This window comes from Neomonachus schauinslandi, chromosome 1 (assembly GCF_002201575.2).
Source record: "Neomonachus schauinslandi chromosome 1, ASM220157v2, whole genome shotgun sequence".
Classification (NCBI taxonomy): domain Eukaryota; kingdom Metazoa; phylum Chordata; class Mammalia; order Carnivora; family Phocidae; genus Neomonachus; species Neomonachus schauinslandi.
The window spans coordinates 127,136,925-127,163,140 of NC_058403.1; the positions used below are offsets into that span (position 1 = coordinate 127,136,925).

General features: G+C 40.1%; 1 protein-coding gene across 1 annotated transcript in view; it reads left to right on the forward strand.

Moving 5' to 3' along the window:
* Nucleotides 1–26,216, forward strand: part of CPNE4 (copine 4) — a 348,218-nt gene that overhangs the window by 203,649 nt on the left and 118,353 nt on the right. Inside the window, exons 4-6 of the mRNA XM_021678784.1 lie at nt 3,987–4,061; nt 18,760–18,843; nt 21,924–22,013. Coding sequence (XP_021534459.1) covers nt 3,987–4,061; nt 18,760–18,843; nt 21,924–22,013 — 249 coding nt within the window. The remainder of the gene's footprint in view (nt 1–3,986; nt 4,062–18,759; nt 18,844–21,923; nt 22,014–26,216) is intronic.

Sequence of the window (26,216 nt, forward strand, 5' to 3'; positions counted from 1 at the left end):
TTGAATCAGGAAGAAATAAAAAATTTGAACAGACCAATTACCAGGAATGAAATTGAATTAGTAATGAAAAAACTCCCAGCAAACAAAAGTCCAGGGCCAGATGACTTCACAGGTGAACTCTACCAAACATCTAAAGAAGAATTAATACCTATTCTTCTCAAACTATTCCAAAAAATAGAAGAGGAGGGAGAACTTCCTAATATCACTGATACCAAAACCAGAGAAAGACATTGCAAAAAAAGAGAACTACAGGCCAGTATCTCTGATGAATGTAGGTGCCAAAAATCCTCAACAAAATACTAGCGAACAGAATCTAACAATACGTTTAAAAAATCATTCACCACGATCAGGTGGGATTTATTTCTGGGATGCAAGCATGGTTCAATATTTGCAAATTGATGTGATACGTCACATCAATAAAAGAAGGGATAAAAATCATATGATCACATTGATAGATGCCAAAAAAGCATTTGACAAAGTATAACATCCATTCATGATAAAATCCCTCAAAAAACAGGATTATAGGAAACATACTTCACATAATATACAAAAAACCTACAGCTAACATTATACTCAATGGTGAAAAATTGAGAGCATTTTCTCTAAGGTCAGGAACAAGACGGGGATGCCCACTCTCACCACTGTTACTTGACATCGTACTGGACTTCCTAGCCCCATCATCAGACAAGAGGAATGAATAAAAGGCATCCAAATTGGTACGGAAGAAGTAAAACTTTCCCTATTTGCAGATGACATGATACTATATAGAGAAACCCTAAACACTCCACCAAAAAACTACTGGAACTGGGGCGCCTGGGTGGCTCAGTCAGTTAAGCATCTGCCTTTGGCTCAGGTCATGATCTCAGGGTGCTGGGATTGAGCCCCACCATAAGGCGCTCTGCTCGGTGGAGAGCCTGCTTCTCCCTCTTCCTCTGCCTGCCACTCCCCCTGCTTATGTGTGCATGCTCTCTCTCTCTGTCAAATAAATAAATAAAATCTTTAAAAAAAATTACTAGAACTGATAAATGAATTTAGTAGGGTTGCAGGATACAAAATCAACATACAAAAATCCATGGCATTTTTATATACTAAAAATGAAGCAACAGAAAGAGAAATTAAGAAAGCAATCTCATTTATTATTTCACCAAAGAAAATTAAATACCTAGGAAAAATTTAACCAAGGACCTGAAAGACCTGTACTCTGGATATTGAAGATGACACGAACAAGTGGAAAGATACTCCAAGCTCATGGTTTGGTAGAACAAATATTGTTAAAATGTCCATACTACCCAAAGCAATCTGCATACTCAATGCACTTCTTATCAAAATACCAACAACATTTTTCACAGAACTAGAATAGACAATCCTAAAACTTGTATGGAACCACAGAAGACCCCAAATAGCCAAAACAACTTTGAAAAAGAAAAACAAAGCTGGAGGTATCACATTCCAGATTTCAGTTTGTACAGTGAAGTTGTAGTAATCAAAACAGTATGGGACTGGCACAAAAATAGGTACATAGATCAATGGAATAGAATAGAAAGCCCAGAAATAAACCCACATTTATATGGTCAATTTATCTTTCACACAGGAGGAAAGAATATGCAATGGGAAAAAGACAGCCTCTTCAACAAATGGTGTTGGGAAAACTAGATGGCTAAATGTAAAAGAATGAAACTGGACCACTGGCTTACACTATGCACAAAGATAAACTCAAAATGGATTAAGGACCTAAATGTGAGACCTAAAACTGTAAAAATCCTAGATGAGAGCATAGGCAGTAATTTCTCTGACATTGGACAATAGCAACTTTTTTCTAGATATGTCTCCTGAGGTGAAGGAAACAAAAGCAAAAATAAACTATTGGGGCTTCATCAAAATAAAAAGTTTCTGGGCGCCTGGGTGGCTCAGTTGGTTAAGCAACTGCCTTCGGCTCAGGTCATGATCCTGGAGTCCCTGGATCGAGTCCCGCATCGGGCTCCCTGCTCGGCGGGGAGTCTGCTTCTCCCTCTGACCCTCCCCCCTCTCATGTACTCGCTCTCTCTCATTCTCTCTCTCTCAAATAAATAAACAAAATCTTAAAAAAAAAATAAAAAATAAAAAAATAAAAAGTTTCTGGACAGCAAAGGAAATGATCAACAAAACTAAAAGGCAACCTACTGAATGGGGGACGATATTTGCAAATGACATTTCTGATAAAGGGTTGATATCCAAAATATATAGGGAACTTACACAACTCCACATCCCAAAAACAAATAATCCCATTAAAAATGGGCAGAAGACACTTCTCCAAAGAAGACATACAGATGGCCAACAGACACATGAAAAGATGTTCAGTGTCACTCATCATCAGGGAAATACAAATCAAAACTACAATGAGATATCACCTCACCTGTCAGAATGGCTAACATCAGAAACACATGAAACAACCAGTGTTGGTGAAGATGTGGAGAAAAAGGAACTCTCTTGCACTGTTGGTGCAAATGCAAACTGGTGTAGCCACTGTGGAAAACAGAATGGTGGTTCCTCAAAAAGTTAAAGATAGAACTACTCTATGATCCAGTAATTGCACTATTGGGTATTTACCCAAAGAATACAGAAACACTAACTTGAAGGGATACATGAACCCCTATGTTTATTGCAGTGTTATTTACAATAGTGAAATTATGGAAACAGCCCAAGGGTCCATGGATAAATGAATGGATAAAGAAGATGTGATACACACACACACACATGCCTGGAATATTATTCAGCCATAAAAAACAATGAAATCTTGCCATTGGCAATGACATGGATGGAGCTACAGAGTATTACGCTAAGTGAAATAAGCCAGGCAGAGAAAGACAAATACCATATGATCTCACTCATATGTGGAATTTAAGAAACAAAACAAACAAAGGAAATGATTTTTAAAAAGGAGAGACAAACCAAGCATAGACTCTTAACTGTAGAGAAAAAAACATGATTACCAGAGGGGAGGTGGGGTGGGGCTGAAATAGGGAATGGGGATTAAAGAATACAGTTACCATGATGAGCACTGAGTAATGTAGAGAATTGTTGTATTACTATATTGTACACCTGAAACTATTATAATACTGTATGTTAACTAACTGGAATTTTTAAAAATTAATTAAAAAGTAATTACATGTGGCTAGCAGCTACTGTATTGGATAGTGCAGATTACAATACATTTCTGTCATCACATAATGTTCCATTGGGCAATACTGGAAGTATTTCTAAATAAAACCTTAAAATTTCAAGTAAAACTCCAGTACTTGAAACTTTGGCATCTCGTTTTAGAGACTGTGAGAAAGGTAGAGAAAGTGGTCTCATCATTGTGTAGACAAGAGAAAAAAAAGGTAGAAAAATGTATCAGGAAAATCTGAATTGCTAGGGGGGTAAATTGCCAGGCAGCAAACCTCCTGAGGTCCTTTGAACATTCCTTTTTAACTTGAAAGTGACCGATTCGTTTTTTAAAAAAAATGTTTAAGTCATTTTTAAGTGAAAAATGCAAAAAGATTCCCTGTGGTGTAAGTTATGACCACTCTCACAAGCACTTACCTGAGTTTGTTGCTTGAATATTTTAAATGATGCATTCATATCAAGCTTTTTCTTTTTTTACTTCCATGTTCAATCCATACGAACGATTCCAAAGAATCTTTGAAGACCCCATTGGTGCTCTATAAAGCCGTGGATCCAAAGGCTCACTCCCAAAGTGCACAAACCCAGAGAAGCTTTGGGATGGTGAATCCAGGTTTGAGGTTTGCCTTTGGCCTTTGTTCTTTCCCAGAAGAACAATACTTCATCTTGCCACCTTTACTGTAAGACTGGAGATTTTGCTTCTCCACACATCCCAGAAAAATTTAATCTCCTTCCTCATTTTAAATATTTAAATACTTCTTTTAATCTTGGGTCCTTGGATCAAAACAGTGGCTTCCAAAGCTTCTGGAAAACACTTGAAAATATTTGAAAATTTTTTTCTTTAGGTGATTGCAGAAGAATTATCTGGCAATGATGACTACGTTGAACTTGCATTCAATGCACGGAAATTGGATGACAAGGTAAAGTGTTTGGCATTAACCTTACTGAAGGAAGTAATAAAGCTAGCACACAAAGTTTAATCAGATTTCCCCCTGCAGCTGTTTTTTCCCTTTCAATCCACATTATTAAACAGATCAAAGATTTCAGAGAGGTCTGCAAAGTAAGACTTTCCCCAAATTGAGAAGCAGTTGATGAGAAGGGGGAGGGACTATAATTAAAAAAAGACAATTTTGTTACACCAAGGCTTCATTTATTCCCAAATGCCCAGGTCAATATGGTTTAACCCCATTGCTAGGGACATTTCATAAGAAAACAAATGACATGAAAGGGAGAAGTGCCATTTATGAAGCACCTGTATTTTCCAAGCACAGGGTTAAGAACTTTTCATGCGTTATCACATTTAATCATTCTTACAATTCCCACCTAGCAGGCATTATTAACTTTGTTTTGCCGATGAGGAAATAGATTCGAAGATGAAGTAACTTGTCTAAGGTCACTCCACGTGTTAGTCCAGATAATCCCAGAAACAGGATTAAATATGCAAGGATTTTATTAGGAACATAGGGCGGAAATCTGCAGACCGCAATGCAAATCTGACCATGAGTAAAGGAGAGAGGGAGAAAGGGGCGGGCAGCAGTGTCCTGGAATGCCATTCGTCTAAGGAAGGTTAAGCAAGGCCATCAGGGAGTCCTAAGGGCCAATATTGGCCAGCAGGAAAGTTTCATGTCCCCCATGCCTGCCTTAATATCCCCTACACATGCAGACACTGGGAGCCTGGCCTCAGTGCAAGTATGTAAAATAAGGGATGTATTTCAGGGCACAGCAGCTGGGGATCTTGGTCAGTTACACTCCCTGTAGTGGGAGGTCTGCAAGGCGGTTTTCTTGGCTACCATATCCTGCTAGTAAATGGTTAAAACGGAGGATTCATTTCCATGTCAGTTCCAGGGGAATCTGGCTCTTTCTATTATATCTGACAACTTCCACCCAATCACAGGCCATGTTAGTCTTGTATATACAGAAAAAGCTCCTCAGTCTCCACCCCTTAAAGAAGGGGGGGGGGGAGTGTCCTTTCCAACCTCACCATATATTTCTGATTTCCCTCCAACCATATCCTTAAGTCAAAAACACATCACATGAATAAGTGTATTCACAAAGGACTTTATCTTCCTAGAGCACAACTAGAGAACAGGGGATTTTTGGAGGTGGTACCACATTTTCAAACAATTGCTGACAGGCATTAGGCTGAAAAAGATAAAGCAATGTATCAGGCAGTTCCCTAAAGTCTTAGGCAGCCGTTTATAGCCTGGTATATCTCATTCCCTTTCACCTATGAACAGTACTCAGACCATTTATGCGTTCATTAATTCATTCTTTTATTTGTTCATTCATTCTTCATTCATCGTTCATTCACTGAACCTTTGTGGCATGCTTGTTATGCATCAGGTGGTGGGGTAAAGACATATTTTAAACCATTCTCACAGCTACAACCTGTAATTCACTGCCTAACTAAGTGAAACATAAATTTAAACTACAAATGATATAAATAATGTCATAGCCATGATGGGATGTGATAAGTGATGTATAACCGCTATCTGGAGAAGGTAAATTCATTCTGCCTGGGGACATCAGGAAAGACTTTATCCTTATGAATAAATTATATTTGGATTTTTTTAGTATCCTGAGTAGATTGTGTGAAACTTTCATGAACTGCTACCTTTTGCCATTAGCATGAGCTAGGTGCTGGGAACTGCGGTGTGTACTGATGTCAGTTGGATGTAAGCTTTTAACCCTCACTTCCTGATGGCTGTTATGTTCTTTCTCTCCCATCATCTCCCCCAGTTTTGGAATAAGTCACCAAACTGCTTTGTAGTCTCTTTCCTGGTGCCATTATAAGCCATTGGGTCAGTGTGTAGCAGTTTTAAGCTGCTCAGTTAATGGCTTATAATGGCTTCTTTCTACTTCATAGTCTCTTAAGCACTTCTAATCTGCCCTCTAAGTGACTTCTGTTACAGTGCAAGAGGACTTGGGGGTTTGTTAGAGGGCCCATTAGCTCTGACGTGTTTGAACAGTTTCCCTTCATTCCAGGGAGCACTTGCTCACAAAGCTGAAAAACCCTCATGCAGCACTTAATATGGCTGTAGGCGACCATTCTCACCTTTGTCTGGGTTGATTATCCAAGGCCCTGGTCACTGCTGAGCCTCACTGCCCCAAAGCTGTAGACTCCAGGTCATTCATACTGTGGGGATCTTGCCCAGTCTCCTTAGTAACCCAGAGAGGAGCAGGTCCTGTTCAGCACAAAGCAGAGGCCATTGTTCCTCTTTGGACTGAAAGATAAATGGTCTCAGGTGGAAAAAGGGAAAAGTAGCATTAAGGAGCAAGATGATACCATGAAGATCACCTCAAACAACCTCTTCAGGAAACCAAGGCTCAGCAAAGTCTGATGACTTACTCAGATACTACTCCTGCTGATAATACTGGTTAATAGGCAATACTGGTTATCTATTGCTGCATAGGAAACCATCTCAATGCCTAGTGACTTAACTATGCTATTACATGTCATGGTTTTGAGGGTCAGAAATTGAGGCAAGATTCAATGGGGCAATTCTGCTTCTTATGATGTTGACAGAAGTCACTCAGTGATACTCAGCTGGGGGAGGAGCTTGTTTCGAGAGTTCAGTCTAGCTTTGCTCACGTGCCTGGCACATGGGATGGCTGAAAGGCTGGGCTCAGCCTTGGTTGGTCAACCAGAGTGCCTACATAGTGGTCTTGGGTTAGTCACATTTCCCACACAGTGGCTGGCTTTTCCCGGAGAAAGCATCCCAAAAGAACAGAGAAGCTGTGTGGCCTGTTCTGACCTAGCCTTGGAAGTCATGGAGCATCAATTCTGCTGCATTGTGTTAGTTACATGTAAGTCATAAAGCCAGCTCAGAGTCAAGGAGAGGGGAGTTAGACTCCACACCTTGATGGGGGAGTGGCAAAGTCATATTATAGAAAAGCATGTGGACAATGGACATGGTGGTTGTGGACCCCCACAGTTTTTTTGTGATCAGAATCAGAATAAGATAGTACAATTATTTCATGTCACAGCTGGAAAAATAGTTCTGAATTTATTAAGGAGGACCGCTTTCTAGCTTTTAGCATTCGATGATATTATAGCTACCTATGTGTTAGCAGTTGGACTTATATCTATTAATTAAGAAAATATATCATGACTAAAAGTGACTGAGATAAAGATCTTAATTTTCTAAATTTTGTTACTTAGTATCATGAGACTAATTTCGATATACATTTGAAAACTTTCAGTATGAATATGTGGGGAAAATACGTTATATCCAATTCAGACAATGGTTATAGGACATCAGGATCCCCAGCCCCCTTGTTATCATTCTGGTAACCTTTAGATATCCAAATATGTCAGGTATAAAACCCCTGGTCTAATGCCATTGCCTTCTTTTACAGATGAGAACATTGAGGTTCAGAGATATGAAATGACTTACCCAAGGCCACACATAAACACACACATACACACACACATACACACACACACACAATCAGTGACAGAATGGGACTTAATTGGGTTGCCTAACTAAAATGTAAATTTTTCTTCAGGGCAAAGGGTTAATGAATACATGTTGAATTGGACTCCAGATGTGGAGGACTTGGTAATGTTACCATGTATTTCAGGGAAATAGGAAGCCAGGGAGGAAGGAGGTGAGCAGTCCAGCAGTCCTTCAAGTGTTGTCCAAGGTCCCAAGACCCTTTCAGGGGACTACATGAGGTCAAAACGGTTTTCATAATAATACTAAGATATTATTTTTTTCATTCACTCTCATTCTCTCACATGTGTACAATGGTTTTCTGGAAGTGGCATGATGCCTAATATCACAACAGATTAAATGCAGAAACAGATATGAGAATCCTGCTGCCTTCTATTAAGCCATTAAGTTATTAAACTGATTGTCAAAAATGTAAAGGAATGTCATTTTTCTGGCTATTTTTTACAGTTGTCTTCCATTAAAATGCTATTTTTGTTATGATGTACTGGGTTTGTTTTTATATTTTTAAAATGATATAACAAATGAATGTTTTTAAAATTTCATTTTCAGTTTATATTGGGTAAATATTGATAGATGAAATCTACATAAACAAAAGCTTCTTGGGCCCCTCAATAATGTTTAAGAGTGTAAAGGAGTTTTAAGACCAAAGACTTTGAGAACTGCTGTTGTGGGTATACCAGGTGGTACTAAGTACCTTGCAAACCACAGTGAGAGAGAAATACCCCTTTTCTTTTGATAGAAATAGTCATTTTTAACTTGCCTTTCCAATGTTGTCACCAGACCAGCAGCCATCTGCCTAAGATGGAAATCCAGAGTCCTTGAAATCTGAGACATAGTCTTCAATGGCAGGTACAAATAAAATAGATTAGGTTTGCAAGAAATAACTTATTTATCTAATGTTAATCCAGTTCACTTAATGGAGAGGTGGACTTTCTGTTTTCTAAAGCACATTTATTACATTAGCAGCTAGTTGGCAATTAATCTAATAAGTAAGTAGAGATATGAATGTTATCATTTAGAACATTCAAGCTAACAAAGAGTATTCTGTCTCCTCTCTTTCCTGAGGAAGTATTCATGTTGGTATGCTGGAACTGATTTTCACACTGATGGTCACCACATCTGTAGCAGTATCATTATAAAGTACATTTTTAGTGTTCCCACAATTCTAGATTGATGGGGTGCTGAATAAACAAACAAATATGTCTCTAAAGCAGAGGTCAGGGGCGCCTGGGTAGCTCATTCGTTAAGCGTCTGCCTTCGGCTCCGGTCATGATCTCAGGGTCCTGGGATCGAGTCCTGTGTCAGGCTCCCTCCTCAGCAGCAGAATCTGCTTCTCCCCCTCCCCCTGCTCATGCTATCTCTCTCGCTCATGCTCTGTCTTTCAAATAAATAAATAAAAATCTTAAAAAAAATAAAATAAAATAAAAAATAAAGCAGAGGTCAGCAAACCTTTACTATAAAGGACCAGATGGTAAATATTTAAGGCTTTGCAGACCATATAGTCTCTGTCCCGGCTACTCTGCTCTGCCTTTGGAACATGAAAACAACCATAGGCAATACGTAAATGAATGAGTGTGGCAGTGTTCCAATAAAACTTTATTCACAAAAACAAGCAGTGAGCAGGATTTAGGCCACACACCATAGTTTGCCAACCCCTGATCCAAAGCAACATTGAATCTCTACCTGCTGGGCTGTGGTTTTATTATGTTCAAGTATGCCTGCCTAAAAACTAATCTAACCTGGGTTGATGATAGCAAGTTATAATTAATGAGCATCTACAGTGTACAAGGTGTCAGGTGTCTAACCTGCATTATCCCCAAAACTCAAAACCATATTCCCAAAGGTGGAAATTATTATTTGCATTTTACAGATGAAGCATAGTAAGGTTAAATAAAGAGTTTGCCCAAAGTCACAAGGGTAGGAAGCTATAGAGTTTGGGCATGAACCCAAATCTTTCACATAATCTTTTCTTATTCCAATATTCCATTTTCAAGATCACTGTTATAGAAATGCACTGCTTCCTTTTCTATTCCAAGCCTCAGCTGATTGCTTATTGCCCTCTTGCATGACTAAATTTCTTTCATATTGGACTAAAAGGGCAGAGTGATATGGCCTCCAAGTTATTAAAAATTTCACCATAGCAAAACTTCAGTAAAATGCCTGTATCATTAACCTTGCTTGCACTGAGGGGCCAAGGGCCATCTTAATGCTGAGAGTCCAGCAAAAACAGCCAAAAATTCCAGATTGTGTCACATAACCATACAGTTAGACCAGAGTTGTTTTTAAGCTACAAATTTCTTAGTGTACATTTAGGATATTTTTGAGCTGCTTATGAATTGTTTTATTTCCAAGAATGAGATGCCTTCTTAGTAGTAATCATCCCTGATAGTTATGTAGTGCTTTACAAAGTGTCTTCATACACTTATATTGATAAGGATCATGGCAGCAACACTTTTTGAGTGCTTATCATTGCCAGGTGCTAGACTCCACATACTGTATGGATCACCTCCTTTAACTCTTCCACAGTGCCAGGAGGCAAAAGGTAACATTCACTCCAATGACTGACCAGAAAACTGAGACCTGAGGAAATTAAATATCTTGCCCCAGATCATGTAGATTGCATACAGTGGAATCAGGATTTGAAAGCAGTTCTAAAGGCAGTGTGCCCATATTAGATTTTCAGTTACTTGAGGGCAGAGATCGCATCTGATCCTACCTTCCTTGATTTATAGTATGTCCTCCTGACAACATCTCTGTGCTAACCCTAAATAATATTTTTAAAGGATATAAAATAAAATAGAAAGAGCATTGCAATATACTACCAGGAGGAAAAAAAAGGTATTAAAGTGTATGTAAAGTATGATTACAAATATATTTTTAAAAGAAAGAAAAGAAAATTATGTCTAGATTCTAGAAAAATATTTACCAGAATGTTATTGATAGTTGTGGAATTATGGGTAAGAGTATGGGCTGGGTCTTTTTTCCTTCTTTTTTTCTATATTTTCTATTTTTAAGGAAAAATAACAAAAGTTTAAAATTATCAATGAAAGGAAAAAGAAAAATAACTGATAGAGTTCGTCCAGTGTGGTCAGCAATTTTAAGTGCAGTTCACCAACACATTCCCTGAGGGAGCAACAATCTATTTAATGAAACAAAGCCTGAAGCTCCTAGAGAGGAGTCCAAAGGCATCTAGGAATAAGCTCATGCGGCTTGCATCCATTATCAAAGGGAGGTAAGAGGGAGGTTCCAATTTTTTAAGGTGAGTGTTGAAGCAGAAATAAGGGAGGTGGGGTGTGAATGTCTTGAGTTAATGTGTAGAGGTAGGAATCAGCTAGCAGTGTGTCTGGAAAGGAAAAGGGCCATTTTGGTAGACAGACAAGGTTGCAGGACAGGCTTAGTGACAAAAGCAGCCACTGTGGGCTCTTGACAAGATGAAGGCTGTGGTAATCTGGTACCTTCAAAAATAGAGCGGAAGTGTATATTCTGGACTCCGGGTGTTGTGGCACATGGTGTTTAGGTCTGGGTTAGGGTGGGAGGACCACAAAGGGGAAGACAGATATATCTACCTCCCATCTTTTTTCTTTCTAAGGTGCCCTACTAAGTTTCTAGGCTGATATTCTTTTTTTATACAATATTTTATTTTTAAGTAATCTTTACACCCAAGGTCGGGCTCAAACTTACAACTCCAAGATTAAGAGTCACATGCTCTGCTGACTGAGCCAGTCAGACACCTCAGGCTGATATTCTTTTTTTTTTTTTTAAGATTTTATTTATTTATTTAACACAGAGAGAGACACAGTGAGAGAGGGAACACAAGCAGGAGGAGTGGGAGAGGGAGAAGCAGGACTCCCACCAAGCAGGGAGCCCGATGTGGGGCTCGATCCCAGGACCCTGGGATCATGACCTGAGCCGAAGGCAGATGCTTAACAACTGAGCCATCCAGGAGCCCCAGATATTCTTTACTATATAGAGCCAGTCGTATTATTTTCCAACTCAAAATCCATCATTGGTTGCCAACTGCTTCCCAAGGCAGGTACAAAGCCTTTGGATAAGCATTTAACTCCCTTGACATCATGGAGCTGACTTGCCAGGGTTGTCTCAAAACCCTCCCCTACACATCCTTAGGCTGCAGTGGAATTAACCTGCCTAGTGTGCCCCTCTGTTTACTCTTTCACACTTCATGCAGTCTGTTTCCTCCCTAGAAATATCCTCCTTACAACCATATTTTCCAGTGCAAATCCATCAACTCCCTCTCTTGTCTGTTGTACATTCATTCATTCATTCATTCATTATTAGCCTGGGTTATATTTATTTATGTACTTGTCTTACCACCAAACCAGATGGTACTTTGGAGGACTGAGACCAAGTTTTATCCTTCCTTGAATATTAACATCAAGCACAAGACTCTATGATCAGTATATTTCCTGAGAATATTTTGTTGAGCTGAAGACTAGGATGGCTATGGGCTTCATTTTGCTTTGCTGCAGGCTAGAATTCTGGGGGAAAAGAAGCACCTGATGAAATACATAATAAGAGTGTGGTAACTAAAGCTGCTGCTCAGATAGCCTCCTATTCTATACCAGGTATTCATGTCATTCATTCATGTATATGTGTATTCATTCATACATTCAGTAAATACTATGTACCACTAAAGCCTAGACATTATGGAAGTTGAGGAAATGGTAGAGATATAAAAGAAAATCAGACGTAGTTCCTCCTTCTGAAAATTTATAATCCAGTGGAGTAAAAAATAAGTTTAAAGGAAGGATATGGATACGATTACTTCCAGTAATGAAGTACCTGCTTGTTTTACATTATTCTCCCACTGAAAGTGGCTAGAAACACTGGATAAGGAACAAGAGACATCTGTTTGGGGATCCAAAGGCAGCCAAGTTTTGAGGGGCCAAAAATGGAGAGGAGAGAAATCCACTGCAGTGATTCAGACATTCTATCCAGATTTTCCACTCAAGTCAATTCCTCAAGCCTGATTCATAAAACACCATGGGTAGACAGGCTAAGAAACCTAGCAGAAAATAGTTCTAAGAAATAAAGAAACTGAGAAGAGGTCTTTGTTGTCTTATGGGCCTAAAGAAGCAAAACTGAAGTTCAGGGATACTGAGAGCTAGGGTTCAGGATTCAGAGATGCTTCAGAAAAACAGTCTGAGTGTCTTTTCCTCCCAAGATTATCACTAATTAGCAAATAGCAGCATAAAGAGAAACTGAACAAAAAGCCAGAGTCAAGAGATTATGGAGATAAATAGAGCCTTTGAGAGTCTCACAAAAATTAACATTGAGGGCATGTCAAGGAACAACAGCCCTTATAAACACAAATCCTTTCAGTTAGAGCCCTTTATTTATTTTTTATTTTTTTATTATGTTATGTTAATCACCATACATTACATCATTAGTTTTCGATGTAGTATTCCATGATTCATTGTTTGCATATATCACCCAGTGCTCCATTCAGTACGTGCCCTCTTTAATACCCACCACCAGGCTAACCCATCCCCTCACCCCCCTCCCCTCTAGAACCCTCAGTTTGTTTTTCAGAGTCCATAGTCTCTCATGGTTCACATCCCCCTCCGATTTCTCCCCCTTCATTTTTCCCTTTCTGCTATCTTCTTCTTCTTCTTTTTTTTTTTAACATATAATGTATTATTTGTTTCAGAGGTACAGGTCTGTGATTCAACAGTCTTACACAATTCACAGCACTCACCATAGCACATACCTTCCCCAGTGTCTATCACCCAGCCACCCCATCCCTCCCACCCCCCCCCACTCCAGCAACCCTCAGTTTATTTCCTGAGATTAAGAATTCCTCATATCAGTGAGGTCATATGATACATGTCTTTCTCTGATTGACTTATTTCCCTCAGCATAATACCCTCCAGTTCCATCCACGTCATTGCAAATGGCAATATTTCATTCCTTTTGATGGCTGCATAATATTCCATTGTATATATATACCACATCTTCTTTATCCATTCATCTGTCGATGGACATCTGGACTCTTTCCACAGTTTGGCTATTGTGGACATTGCTACTATAAACATCGGGATGCACGTACCCCTTAGGATCCCTACATTTGTATCTCTGGAATAAATACCCAGGAGTGCAATTGCTGGGTCATATGGTAGCTCTATTTTCAACTTTTTGAGGAGCCTCCATACTGTTTTCCAGAGTGGCTGCACCAGCTTGCATTCCCACCAACAGTGTAGGAGGGTTCCCCTTTCTCTGCATCCCCGCCAACATCTGTCATTTCCTCACTTGTTAATTTTAGCCATTCTGACTGCTGTGAGGTGGTATCTCATTGAGGTTTTGATTTGGATTTCCCTGATGCCGAGCCATGTTGAGCACTTTTTCATGAGGGCGAAGACGTTGCTGCCTGTGTTCTCCTTTAGGATTTTGATGGACTCCTGTCTCATATTTAGGTCCTTCAACCATTTTGAGTCTATTTTTGTGTGTGGCGTTAAGGAAATGGTCCAGTTTCATTCTTCTGCACGTGGCTGTCCAATTTTCCCAACACCATTTGTTGAAGAGACTGTCTTTTTTCCATTGGACATTCTTTCCTGCTTTGTCGAAGATTAGTTGACCATAGAGTTGAGGGTCCATTTCTGGGCTCTCTATCCTGTTCCATTGATCTATGTGTCTGTTTTTGTGCCAGTACCATACTGTCTTGATGATGATAACTTTGTAATAGAGCTTGAGGTCTGGAATTGTGATGCCACCAGCTTTGCTTTTCTTTTTCAACATTCCTCTGGCTATTCGGGGTCTTTTCTGGTTCCTTATGAATTTTAGGATGATTTGTTCCATTTCTTTGAAAAAAGTGGATGGTATTTTGATGGGGATTGCATTGAATGTGTAGACTGCTCTAGGTAGCATTGACATCTTCACAATATTTGTTCTTCCAATCCATGAGCATGGAACGTTCTTCCATTTCTTTGTGTCTTCCTCAATTTCTTTCATGAGTATTTTATAGTTTTCTGAGTACAGATTCTTTGCCTCTTTGGTTAGATTTATTCCTAGGTATCTTATGGTTTTGGGTGCAATTGTAAATGGGATCGACTCCTTAATTTCTCTTTCTTCTGTCTTGTGTTGATGTATAGGAATGCCACCGATTTCTGTGCATTGATTTTATGTCCTGCCACTTTACTGAATTCCTGTATGAGTTCTAGCAGTTTTGGGGTGGAGTCTTTTGGGTTTTCCACATAAAGTATCATATCATCTGCAAAGAGTGAGAGTTTGACTTCTTCTTTGCTGATTTGGATGCCTTTGATTTCTTTTTGTTGTCTGATTGCTGTGGCTAGGACTTCCAATACTATGTTGAATAGCAGTGGTGATAGTGGACATCCCTGCCGTGTTCCTGACCTTAGGGGGAAAGCTCTCAGTTTTTCCCCATTGAGAATGATATTCACTGTGGGTTTTTCATAGATGGCTTTTATGATATTGAGGTATGTACCCTCTATCCCTATACTCTGAAGAGTTTTGATCAAGAAAGGATGCTGTACTTTGTCAAATGCTTTTTCTGCATCTATTGAGAGGATCATATGGTTGTTGTTCTTTCTTTTACTAATGTATTGTATCACATTGATTGATTTGTGGATGTTGAACCAACCTTGCAGCCCAGCAATAAATCCCACTTGGTCATGGTGAATAATCCTTTTAATGTACTGTTGGGTCCTACTGGCTAGTATTTTGGTGAGAATTTTTGCATCCATGTTCATCCAGGATATTGATCTGTAATTCTCCTTTTTGGTGGGGTCTTTGTCTGGTTTTGGGATCAAGGTAATGGTGGCCTCATAAATCGAGTTTGGAAGTTTTCCTTCCATTTCTATTTTTTGGAACAGTTTCAGAAGAATAGGTATTAATTCTTCTTGAAATGTTTGGTAGAATTCCCCTGGGAAGCCATCTGGCCCTGGGCTTTTGTTTATTGGGAGATTTTTGATGACTGCTTCAATTTCCTTAGTAGTTATAGGTCTGTTCAGGTTTTCTGTTTCTTCCTGGTTCAGTTTTGGTAGTTAATACATCTCTAGGAATGCAGCCATTTCTTCCAGATTATCTAATTTGCTGGCATAGAGTTGCTCATAATATGTTCTTATAGTTGTTTGTATTTCTTTGGTGTTGGTTGTGATCTCTCCTCTTTCATTCATGATTTTGTTGATTTGGGTCATTTCTCTTTTCTTTTTGATAAGTCTGGCCAGGGGTTTATCAATCTTGTTCATTCTTTCAAAGAACCAGCTCCTAGTTTCATTGATCTGTTCTACTGTTCTTTTGGTTTCTATTTCATTGATTTCTGCTCTGATCCTTCTTATTTCTCTTCTCCTGCTGGGTTTAGGCTTTATTTGCTGTTCTTTCTCCAGCTCCTTTAGGGGTAGGGTTAGGTTGTGTATTTGAGACCTTTCTTGTTTCTTGAGAAAGGTTTGTATTGCTATATACTTTCCTCTTAGGACTGCCTTTGCTGCATCCCAAAGATTTTGAACAGTTGTGTTTTCATTTTCATTTGTTTCCATGAATTTTTTAAATTCTTCTTTAATTTCCTGGTTGACCCATTCATTCTTCAGTAGGATGCTCTATAGCCTCCATGTATTTGAGTTCTTTCCAACTTTCCTCTTGTGATTGGGTTCTAGTTTCAAAGCATTGTGGTCTGAAAATATGCAGGGAATGATCCCAATCTTTTGGTACTGGTTGAGACCTGATTTGTGATCTAGGATGTGATCTATCTTACTAATGTCCATATTGATTAGGTCCCTGGCAGTTGTACACTGCCTCTTATTCTTTTTTTTTTTTTTTAGGTGATTTTTTCCGTCTTGTCATTTTGTCCAGAGGAGAATAGATGAATGAGAGAACAAAATGCTAACAGGATAACAACAACCCCAGAAAAATATATACTAAACAAATCAGAAGAGACCTGAAACTGGGGGAAAAGAAAGGGAAAAAAAGAGAAAAAGATAAAAACAAAAAACAAACAAAAAGACAGTATGATCAAATATGATCAGGCTGGTGCATAGATCAGTGCCACACACTAGATTTTGGGTGTATTTTGGTCTCTTAGAAGTAAATGCCTCCCAAAATTTTGAAGAAAGAAAAACTTATGTATGTACAAAAATAAGGGTAAATATGATGAAGGGATGGAATATGACTGCAAAGATGAAAATTATAAAAGATTTTATAAAAGGAATTGATAAGATTAGAAGTTGGTTGAAAAAAGAAAGAAAAGGATTTAAAAAAGAAAAGGGAGAGAATGTGATCAGGCAGGAGAGGAGAACAAAGCCATACACTAGAGATTTAGGGTATATTTTGATCTGTTAGAAGAAACTGTATCCCAAAATTTTAAAGAGAGAACAACTTATATATATGTACCAAAAATAAGGTTAACTACTATGAAGGGATCTACTACTAAGAATATGACTCTAAAAATGAAAAAAAAAAAAGATTTTTTAAAAAAGGGATTGATAAGATGTTGGTTGAAAAAGAAAAATTCAAAAAAAAAAAAAGAAAAAGAAAGTTAAAAAAAATTAACTTTGAAAGACTAAAGAATCATGGTAAAAAAGCCGTGGATTCTATGTGCAGTATTCCCCTAGCGCTGGAGTTCTGCCGTTCTCATTGATCAGTAAACTTGGTCTTGGCTGGCTGTTCTCGCTGATCTTCTGGGGGAGGGGCCTGTTGCGTGGTTCCCAAATGTCTTTCCTGGAGGCAGAATTGTCCCGCCCTTGCCGGCTCCAGGCTAAGTAATCTGCTTGGCTTTGCTCTCGGGAGCTTTTTTTCCCTGCAAGCTTTCCATACAGCTTTGGAGGACGAGAGTGAAAATGGCGGCCTCCCAATCTCTGCCCTGGAGGAGCCGAGAACTCGGGGCCCCGCTCCTCAGTGAGCCCCCAGAGAAAAGCCGTCAGTCACTCCCGTCTCCCCGGTCTCCAGCTGCACTTCGTGCTCACCCGGCCTGTGACCGTGCATTTCTATCTCTGGCACCCAACCCGTGTGGCATCTCCAAACCCAGCAGATCCCTGTGGTGCGCTCCCGCACCGCTCCTCCCAGGGGAGGAAGGTGAGTCTCCCCGGATCTGCCGCTTGTTGGGTCCCTGCTGGAGGAGCAGTGGCCTGACTGTGCCGCAGATCACGGTTTATGGCAACTCCGAGCTGAGAGCCCGCTCCTCGGCTCTGTCTCTGCAGCCGGCTTCCCCGCTCCGATACCTGGGAGCTCTGCCACACTCAGGCACCCCAGGTCTTCCTGTGATCCCGAGGGTCCTGAGACCACACTGTCCTGCGAGGTTTCCATGCCCTGCTTAGCCACTGGAGCGACGTCCCTCAGTGGAGCAGACTTCTAAAAGTTCCGATTTTGTGCTCTGAGGCTGTATCACTTGCCAGAAGTGGCCGACAGAGGCCCCTCTGCTGCCATCTATCCTCCTGAATATTGCCTCGGATTCACTTCTCCACACGTCCTACCTTCCAGAAGGTGGTTGCTTTTCTGTTCAGAGAGCTGTTGCTGTTCTTTTCTTCAGTCTCCTGTTGAGTTCATAGGTGTTCAGAATGGTTTGATCCCTATCCAGCTGAATTCCTGGGACCTGATGAAATTTAGGTCTCCTACACCTCCACCATCTTGCTCCTCCCCTCCAGTTAGAGCCCTTTAAAGATAATATTCAAAGAATAAATGAATCAAAAATATATTGTGCCTATAAAGATTTTTGAAGAAACCAATCTCTAAATAGCTCAATGCTAATTGGATTCAGGTAAGTTCCCCCCTTCTAACTGCTTACCAGAAACTAAAGACTCATCTGAAGCCTTTATAGTCTTTCATACAGTGTCTGGTATACCAAGAGGCAGAACCAAGAAACAGATAATAAAAACAGATCCGTAGGTGATCCAGATACTATAGTCATCAGACAGAGGCTTTAATGATAACTATAATTAATATGTTTAAGACAACAGATACATTGCTTTTCAAACATGATCATTGGAATTGATCTTTGAAGAATACTTTGGATTTTACTCAACCAAGAATGTACTTCTCCAAGGACTTGGAGTTCAGATGCAGTTCATTCTAGCCAAGGGTGGATCACAGAGATGAAGAACAAAGCAGGGAAGGGTCAAATCCAGTGGCATTTGATTCAAGGCAGGATCAAATATGTATAGGTGGGGAATAACTGATTTTTGTTTATCTATTTTAGGATTTCTTCAGTAAATCTGACCCATTTCTGGAAATTTTTCGTATGAATGACGATGCAACCCAACAGCTTGTACATCGAACTGAGGTGAGAAGAGTCATCTTCAGCTTTGCCATCTCATCTGCTAAGATAATAAATTGACCTGTTTCAAGAAGCCCCTTACATTTCTTGATGTCTGTAGTCTGGAGTCTTCACTGTCTTTAAGAGGACTCTGCCTTTTGTATCTTTTTTAATTCTCAGTTTAGATATATTACAAGACCCTCTCTCACCCAAATTTTCCAGTGTTGACCTTCAATACATTCAGTCAGCAATTTATTAGTAATAAAAATATGAATATTAGCTAACATTTAATGAGAGTAATTAAGTGCCAAGCATTGTGCTAAGTGATTTATATGCATTATTTTATGTTCTTCTCACAACAATCCCTTGACATGATTATTATTACCCCCATTTTATAGTTGATTAACTGAACCTTTGGGAAGTCAAATGACTTTCCAAGTTCTCATAGTTAGCAAGGGGTAGAGCAGAGGTTTGAACCAAGTTTGTTTGGCCTGAGCTTCACTATAATTTGGGAAGCCATTCTGCCTCCCCAGTAAAAGTTCATACACTGGGCTGATGTCAGGCCTATCATATGAACACCTGCCCTGTCTCAGCTGCCACTTGGTCTAGCTGCATCTCCTTCTCGAGCCCCCTCCTCTTTCTCCCTGGGGCTCCAAACCTTATCCCTTATTAACCCCACCACCACCCAGTACCACACACCCATTCAACGACCAACCCCAATCTCCACTTTTTATTTTATTTTATTTACAAGCTAGTCCAAGAGAGTCTGTAGGGATGAGAAGTACACTGATAAGGGGGATGTGGGGTGATTGTGATGAATAACAGAGCTGAGAGAAGACTGTTGTATACACACACACACACACACACACACACACACACACACCACCAGTGGTGGAGTAAATGAAGAAGAAACCCTCATGACTTTCATAGGACTATGGTGGGGGTGCCATGTTCCCACTACCTCACATTAGAAATCCATTTCCATTTTCCTAAAGTAATAGAGTTGCAAGTAGCATTAGGGGAACTTTTTGTGATATATTTAAGGTAGACAAGAATTAAATAGTCTTGAATGGGCAAAGTCTATGGATATGGTACATAGTTGGCATTTAATAAAATGTGCTGAATAAAAGAATGGATAATGAATGGAGTTGAGTATAGATAATATGTCTACTACATGTTATAGTACAATGTGATTATCTGGAATTTAATCCCTGGGGAGTAGATTGAGGTGCAATAGTTTCCCTGAGTGGCACCAAATTGCCACCATCAAATAGAGTCCTTTTCACAGATACAGATTCCTTTGGTGGGACAGACTTCTTCCAGGAGAAGTAAATAAACTTTGGTGAGAATTAGAAGTGTTGTGTCCATTCATGCTTTTGCTCCGGTCAGTGAATGAGGGCTTTAATGTGCAGACAGAAAGGAGATGAGAGTTGTATTATTAGACTTCTCTCACAAGATCCCCCTCTCCTCTGCTCCTGACAGCAGTCCTTTTCTCATTATTGGTATTGGTAAATTCTCCTATTCCCAAGAATCTCTAGAACTCCTCCCATACCTCCATCCTGAGGGGCTTCTGGAGTCTCACAAGAAATGTGATTGTAAAGTTTTCCAATGAGTCAGCAACATGACATCGATTTTTTTCCTTTCTTATTCAACAGATATGAAATAAATACTAAGAATACTGTTCTCTTAGGGGAAGTGCATACACACACACACACACAAATTCTAATTTCATAGGAAATTTCTAGTTGAAACTTTGATCTGCTATTCAGTTTTTCAAAACTGTTGCAATGAAATATCATCACTTCTTAGTGTTTTTATATAAAGGTGAGAACTTTAAATTAACCCAAACGCTTTTATCGAACTTTTCTTCTCACTATCACTTTGATCATCCCCAGGGTATCAGGGCACAAGACAAAGCCCCACAGGAGCATTATTTTTTGTACTTTAATGCAATCAAAGAAATTTAATAATTAGAGTCCATGATACAAGCAATAATTCATAGTTATATTAAGGAATCCAGTATAAGAGAGAATCACTTATAAAATAATTATGTTATTTAGATAGAGAATTAATTTTTTTATAATGCTAAGACTTCTGCTAACTAAAAATTTCATAGGAAGAAAAATCGATATGACAGAATTCTAATTCTATTCTATTCTATTCAACTTCAGTTGTACATACCCTAGAGCAGTAGTTCTTGAATTTCATGCATCAGAATCATATAGGCAGCCCACCTCCAGAGTTTCTGTCAGTAGGTCTGGGTACAACCTACAAATCTGCACTTTTAACAAGTTCCTAGGTGATGCTGGTTCTCCTGCTGTTCTAAGGACCACACTTTGGGAATCCCTATCCTAAAGTACACAGTACAATCCTAGGCACAGAGCAAATACTCATATATTCTAAGCCCAGTTGACTTATTTGAATCATAGTGATGGCAGACTAAGACGACTCGTATGGATTCTTGGACAGGATTAATTAGTAAACTGCTTCCAAAAGGATTTCACTGTTATAGACTTAGTTTGTGACACTGAAGATTTGAAGATCTGCCCTATTATGCCTTCTTAGGATAGCTGGTATAAGTATACTCCTGGGGTTTTTCTTTTAAAAGAAACTTCTCCTCTGACTTGCAATCTGCTCTGACTCGAGGTCATGAGTTACCAAAAACCATTCAATTCTTTAGCAGTAGAAATGACCTGCTAACAATCTCTACACCAACCAATGGTCTTTACTTACACTGCATAGGAATGACAGTCCTATAGAACTGGAGATCCTTTATCAGAGGCCAGAGGTAGGCCTGCCTCCTCAATCCTAGCTCCATTTGATATAGAGGGGTCATCCCCAGCATCTACATGCTGGAATATATTACTGTCATTATTTATGAGACAACAGCCAGGCCAGTAGCCACAGGAGTTCTGCCCATAATGACCCACTTAATGGGAACCCTTAAAAGATTTTCTACTCCATGTTTTCATTAAGACATCTATTCCAGGCAATTGTCCTTTTCATAAGCGCCACATGCTTCTCTAACAGTTTTTATGTTGAAATGTGAAAATGTCAAGCATTTCTTCCCCAACCCACCACTCCTCTTCCTCTCTTTCTTTCCTCAGGTTGTTATGAATAACTTAAGCCCAGCCTGGAAATCATTCAAAGTATCAGTCAATTCTCTATGCAGTGGAGATCCAGACCGCCGGCTGAAGGTCAGAAATCTATTTCCGAGAAATGCAATTGTTTATGTATTTAACTCTCCTCTTTCTCCTCATGTGAATGTTGGCAAACCCAACATTTTCTGTACCACTTACGCAAATCTCTTAGCATCTTGATGGAAGATGCAGGGGCTATTTCCTCTGCAGGAGCCACTGAAGCTCATGAGATAGTCCAAGATAAATCCTGACTGTGTTATGTCAAGAGGCAAAATCCGTGGCTTCTCAGAGACAAACTGTGGCAATAAGTTCATGGTGCAATTGGGAGATATTAAAAATACAAACACTGTATCAGTTATCTGCTGTTGCATAACAGACAATCCAAAATTTAGTAGCTTAAGACAATAATCATTTATTTAGCTTATGACCCTATGCATCAGCAAATTGAGTTAATCTAGGAAGTTCTTCTCTTGGTCTTGCTTGGACTCTCATGTATTTGCAAGGTGACTCTGCTTCTGGGGCTTGACTAGCTATCACCTGGAATGACTGGGTATTTCAGCCATTTATCTCTCATCATCCAGAAGGCTAGCTTGGAGACTTGTACACATAGTGACCTTAGAGTTCTGAAAGAGCAAGAACAGAAGCTGTAAACAAAGTCTCTTAAGGTCTAGTCACAGAACTCATATGAGGTCACTTCCTCCACATTCTATTGGCCAGAGCAAGTCACATGGCCATCCCAGATTCAAGGGGTGAGGAAATAGACTGCCTCTTGGTGAGAAGAGCTGCCAAGTATGGTGGCCATTTTTTTCAACCTACCATAAATGCTTTTTGGGTATCATGGGGATATATATGTATTTTGTTTATACCATTTCAGACAACCCTCCTTGTGAGACAAGAAGAAAAGACACCTTGTGAGGTTGACCAAAGAAAAACAAGAGGTAGAATGCCAAGAGCAGACTCCAGGAAGCATTTTTTATGGTCTAAGCTCTGACCCTCCTTCTGCCTTGGGAGTCCAGAAACTCCATGTTATCCATGCCCCAGAGTTGATTCTACCAATTCAGGATGACTAAGTAAATTCAGTAGAGACCGGAACCTATAAACTGAAAGGCCGATTAATTCATGTTCAGTGAGAAACATGCCCATCAAGCAACCTCAGCATTCACATCAGCTTAATCAAGACACTGTCTCTCTGTGGGCCAGCCATAGGAAAGACAGCTATCAGAAGGCTGCTATAATAGTCTGACAGCAGAGCCAGGGGTGCTGAATAACAGGGATGGTGAATGGCTTCAGACTCTGAAAGCCTAGGGCCTCTACCTCCACTAAGGGAAGATAGGTCCATGAGGCAGACTAACCATTCATGTTGATCTTTCAGCGTACCTAATCCCCTGGAAACTGTTAGATGGGCTTTGCCAGTGTTTGTCTTTGTAACTTTACATTGTCTTCACCCTTTTTGCCCCACAAACCTTCTTCTGATAGAGTTCTTTTGATTTTTGTTTTGTTTTGTTTTTAAGATTTTATTTATTTATTTGAGAGAGAGAGAATGAGAGACAGAGAGCATGAGAGGGAGGAGGGTCAGAGGGAGAAGGAGACTCCCTGACGAGCAGGGAGCCCGATGTGGGACTCGATCCTGGGACTCCAGGATCATGACCTGAGCCGAAGGCAGTCGCTTAACCAACTGAGCCACCCAGGCGCCCTAGAGTTCTTTTGATTTGACAGTATTGTCAGATTAGAATCCTGTCTGGTTGGTTAGTCCCAGCTTCTTTAATGTGACCTTGTATATCTTTGCTTCATACTGTTCTGTGTGGACTCTGTGCTTGAACTCTCAGCAGATACACTTCTCTCCATGTTCTTGAGGAGCAACTCAGAGTTGTCCCGAATATCTTGTCTCCGATAAGAGCTAAGATATTTCAAGCCTCACTTGCCATCAAGACTGTCTTTCATGTCAAAATCAGGACTCCTGGCTGTTTGGGACTTCATGTGTCAGTTCATACGCAGAATGCCAAGAGCTTCAGCTTCGGGCCTAGGGTGGTGATTGCTGCCTGTATTCTGGGCAACCCCCATTCCATTCCCAGCGAGATAACTGGCCCTACGTGGGGCAGAAATCAAATAATATGTCCATTAGCCATAGATCAACTTTGTCATAGGGAGTTACGAATTGAATAAAAGGAGAGGGTTGTCTGAAATGGTATAAACAAAAATTCACAAAAGAAGCCCTCTATGGTCCTGTGAGTGTTCTGCTGTCTGTAGAGGAACAAGTGGGAAAAAGGAGATAGATGATGGGTGATAGATAGATGAGAAAGAAAGAGAAAGAAAGATATAGGGAGTTGGAGAGGGAGAGGGAGAAAGGGAAGAAGGAAGGATCAGGGCTTCTCAACAGCTGCACCATTAACATTTGGATTTTGTTGTGGGGGCTTGTCCTATGCATTCTACAATGTTTAGCAGCATCCCTGGTTACTAGATGCTAATAGTACTCCAGCCCCATCAGTCTTAGAGCCAAAGGTCTATTCAGATATTGCTAGATGTTTCCTGGAGGGTAAAATTGCTCCCAATTGAGAACCAATGGTTTCAAACTTAGCGTGCATCAGAATCACGTAGAAAACTTGCTAAAATGCAGACTGCTGAACCCCATCCTCAGAGTTTCTGATACAGGAGGTCTACAGTGGGCCTGAGAATTTTGCATCCTAACAAGTTCCTGGGTGATGTTGCTGCTGCTGGTTTCAGCCCACACTTGAAGGACCCTGGTATAGACATTTGCTTCTCTCTTTTTTTTTAAGACTTATTTATTTATTTGAGAGAGAGCATGAGTGAGAGGGGCAGAGGGAAGGGGAGAGAGAATCTCAAGCAGACTCTGTGCTGAGCATGGAGCCCGACACAGGGCTTGATCTCATGACCCTGAGATCATGACCTGAGCTGAAACCAAGAGTTGGACACTCAACCAACTGTGCCACCCAGGCGCCCTGACATGTGCTTCTTCATGACCACCTTCCCATGGCCTAGTGTCTCCATAGCATTTTCCAGCACCCAGTCTCCCCTTTATCACCACTTTTCTGCCTGGCATTCATACCTATCTGCACTGTCCCAGCCTTCTCAGCTTTGCACACACCTCTCTCTCTGCCCAGAATGCCTTCCTCAGTCTGCTTTTCTTGAAACATGCTACTTCCCTTCAGGTCTCTTAAATTTCCCTCCACTTCCAGAAAACTTTCCTCTTTCACTTCTGTGGGATGCCTTCTAACCCTCTCCACCTACCCCATTAAAATACCTCTCAAGTTGTGGGATGCCTGGGTGGCTCAGTCGGTTAAGCAGCTGCCTTTGGCTCAGGTCATGATCTCAGGGTCCTGGGATCGAGTCCTGCATGGGGAATCCTTGCTCAGTGGGGAGCCTGCTTCTCCCTCTCCCCTCCCCCCCACCTCCCGCACATGCCCTCTCTCTCTGACAAATAAAGAAAATCTTAAAATAAAATGCCTGTCAACTTGTTTTGAAAGTTTCCATTTACATCTCTGTCTCCTCAGTAGCTGACTTGTTCTTTCCAGTTTGCTCCTTCAGGGTGAGATCCAGGTTTTGTTCACTCTGTATACAGGTGTCGAGCACAGTGCTTGGTGCAGAGGAGATGTCCAGTACCTTTTTGCAGAGTGAATGGATAGAGGAGAGAGGGAAGTACTGAGAGGTCAGCAGGGGGTGTCTAACCTTACTGGGGCGGGGGTTGGGTGAGGTGGAGAATTGCCCATACCAATATTTGGTATACTGGAGTTTACTTGGTCACAAAGCCTATATTGCACTCACCTGCTCACAATATCCAAATGCAGCTTTTCTGAAAGGCAGGATAGACTTCCTGTATTACCCTTTATTTGTATTCATTATTTTGTCACAAAGGCCTCTGTGAAATTCTCATAATGCTGTCCCTAGCCAGCTTGCTCCAAAATAAAATGGTTCCCTATTGGTAGGCAGCATTTTCATCCATATGGGTGTCATTCTTCCTACCATCAAAAAACTAGAAAGCAAATTTAAAAATTTCTAATTTTAAAAACACTCTCAGGTTAGATTTTAAATCTTAGCAAAATTTTAACAATTGGGTCTTTGTGTCAAATGAGGCTTGATATCTTTGATTCTTATTTATTCAGGACCCACATGAACACGAAGTTCAAATAACCAGCTTTTTATTTTGCTTTTATTTATTCTGTACTGTTCCTTTGTGTAAAAAATAAAAACATTCAAAGAAGCCTTTTTTTCAGAAACTGATGCTTTAACTTATTGTGGAAATGT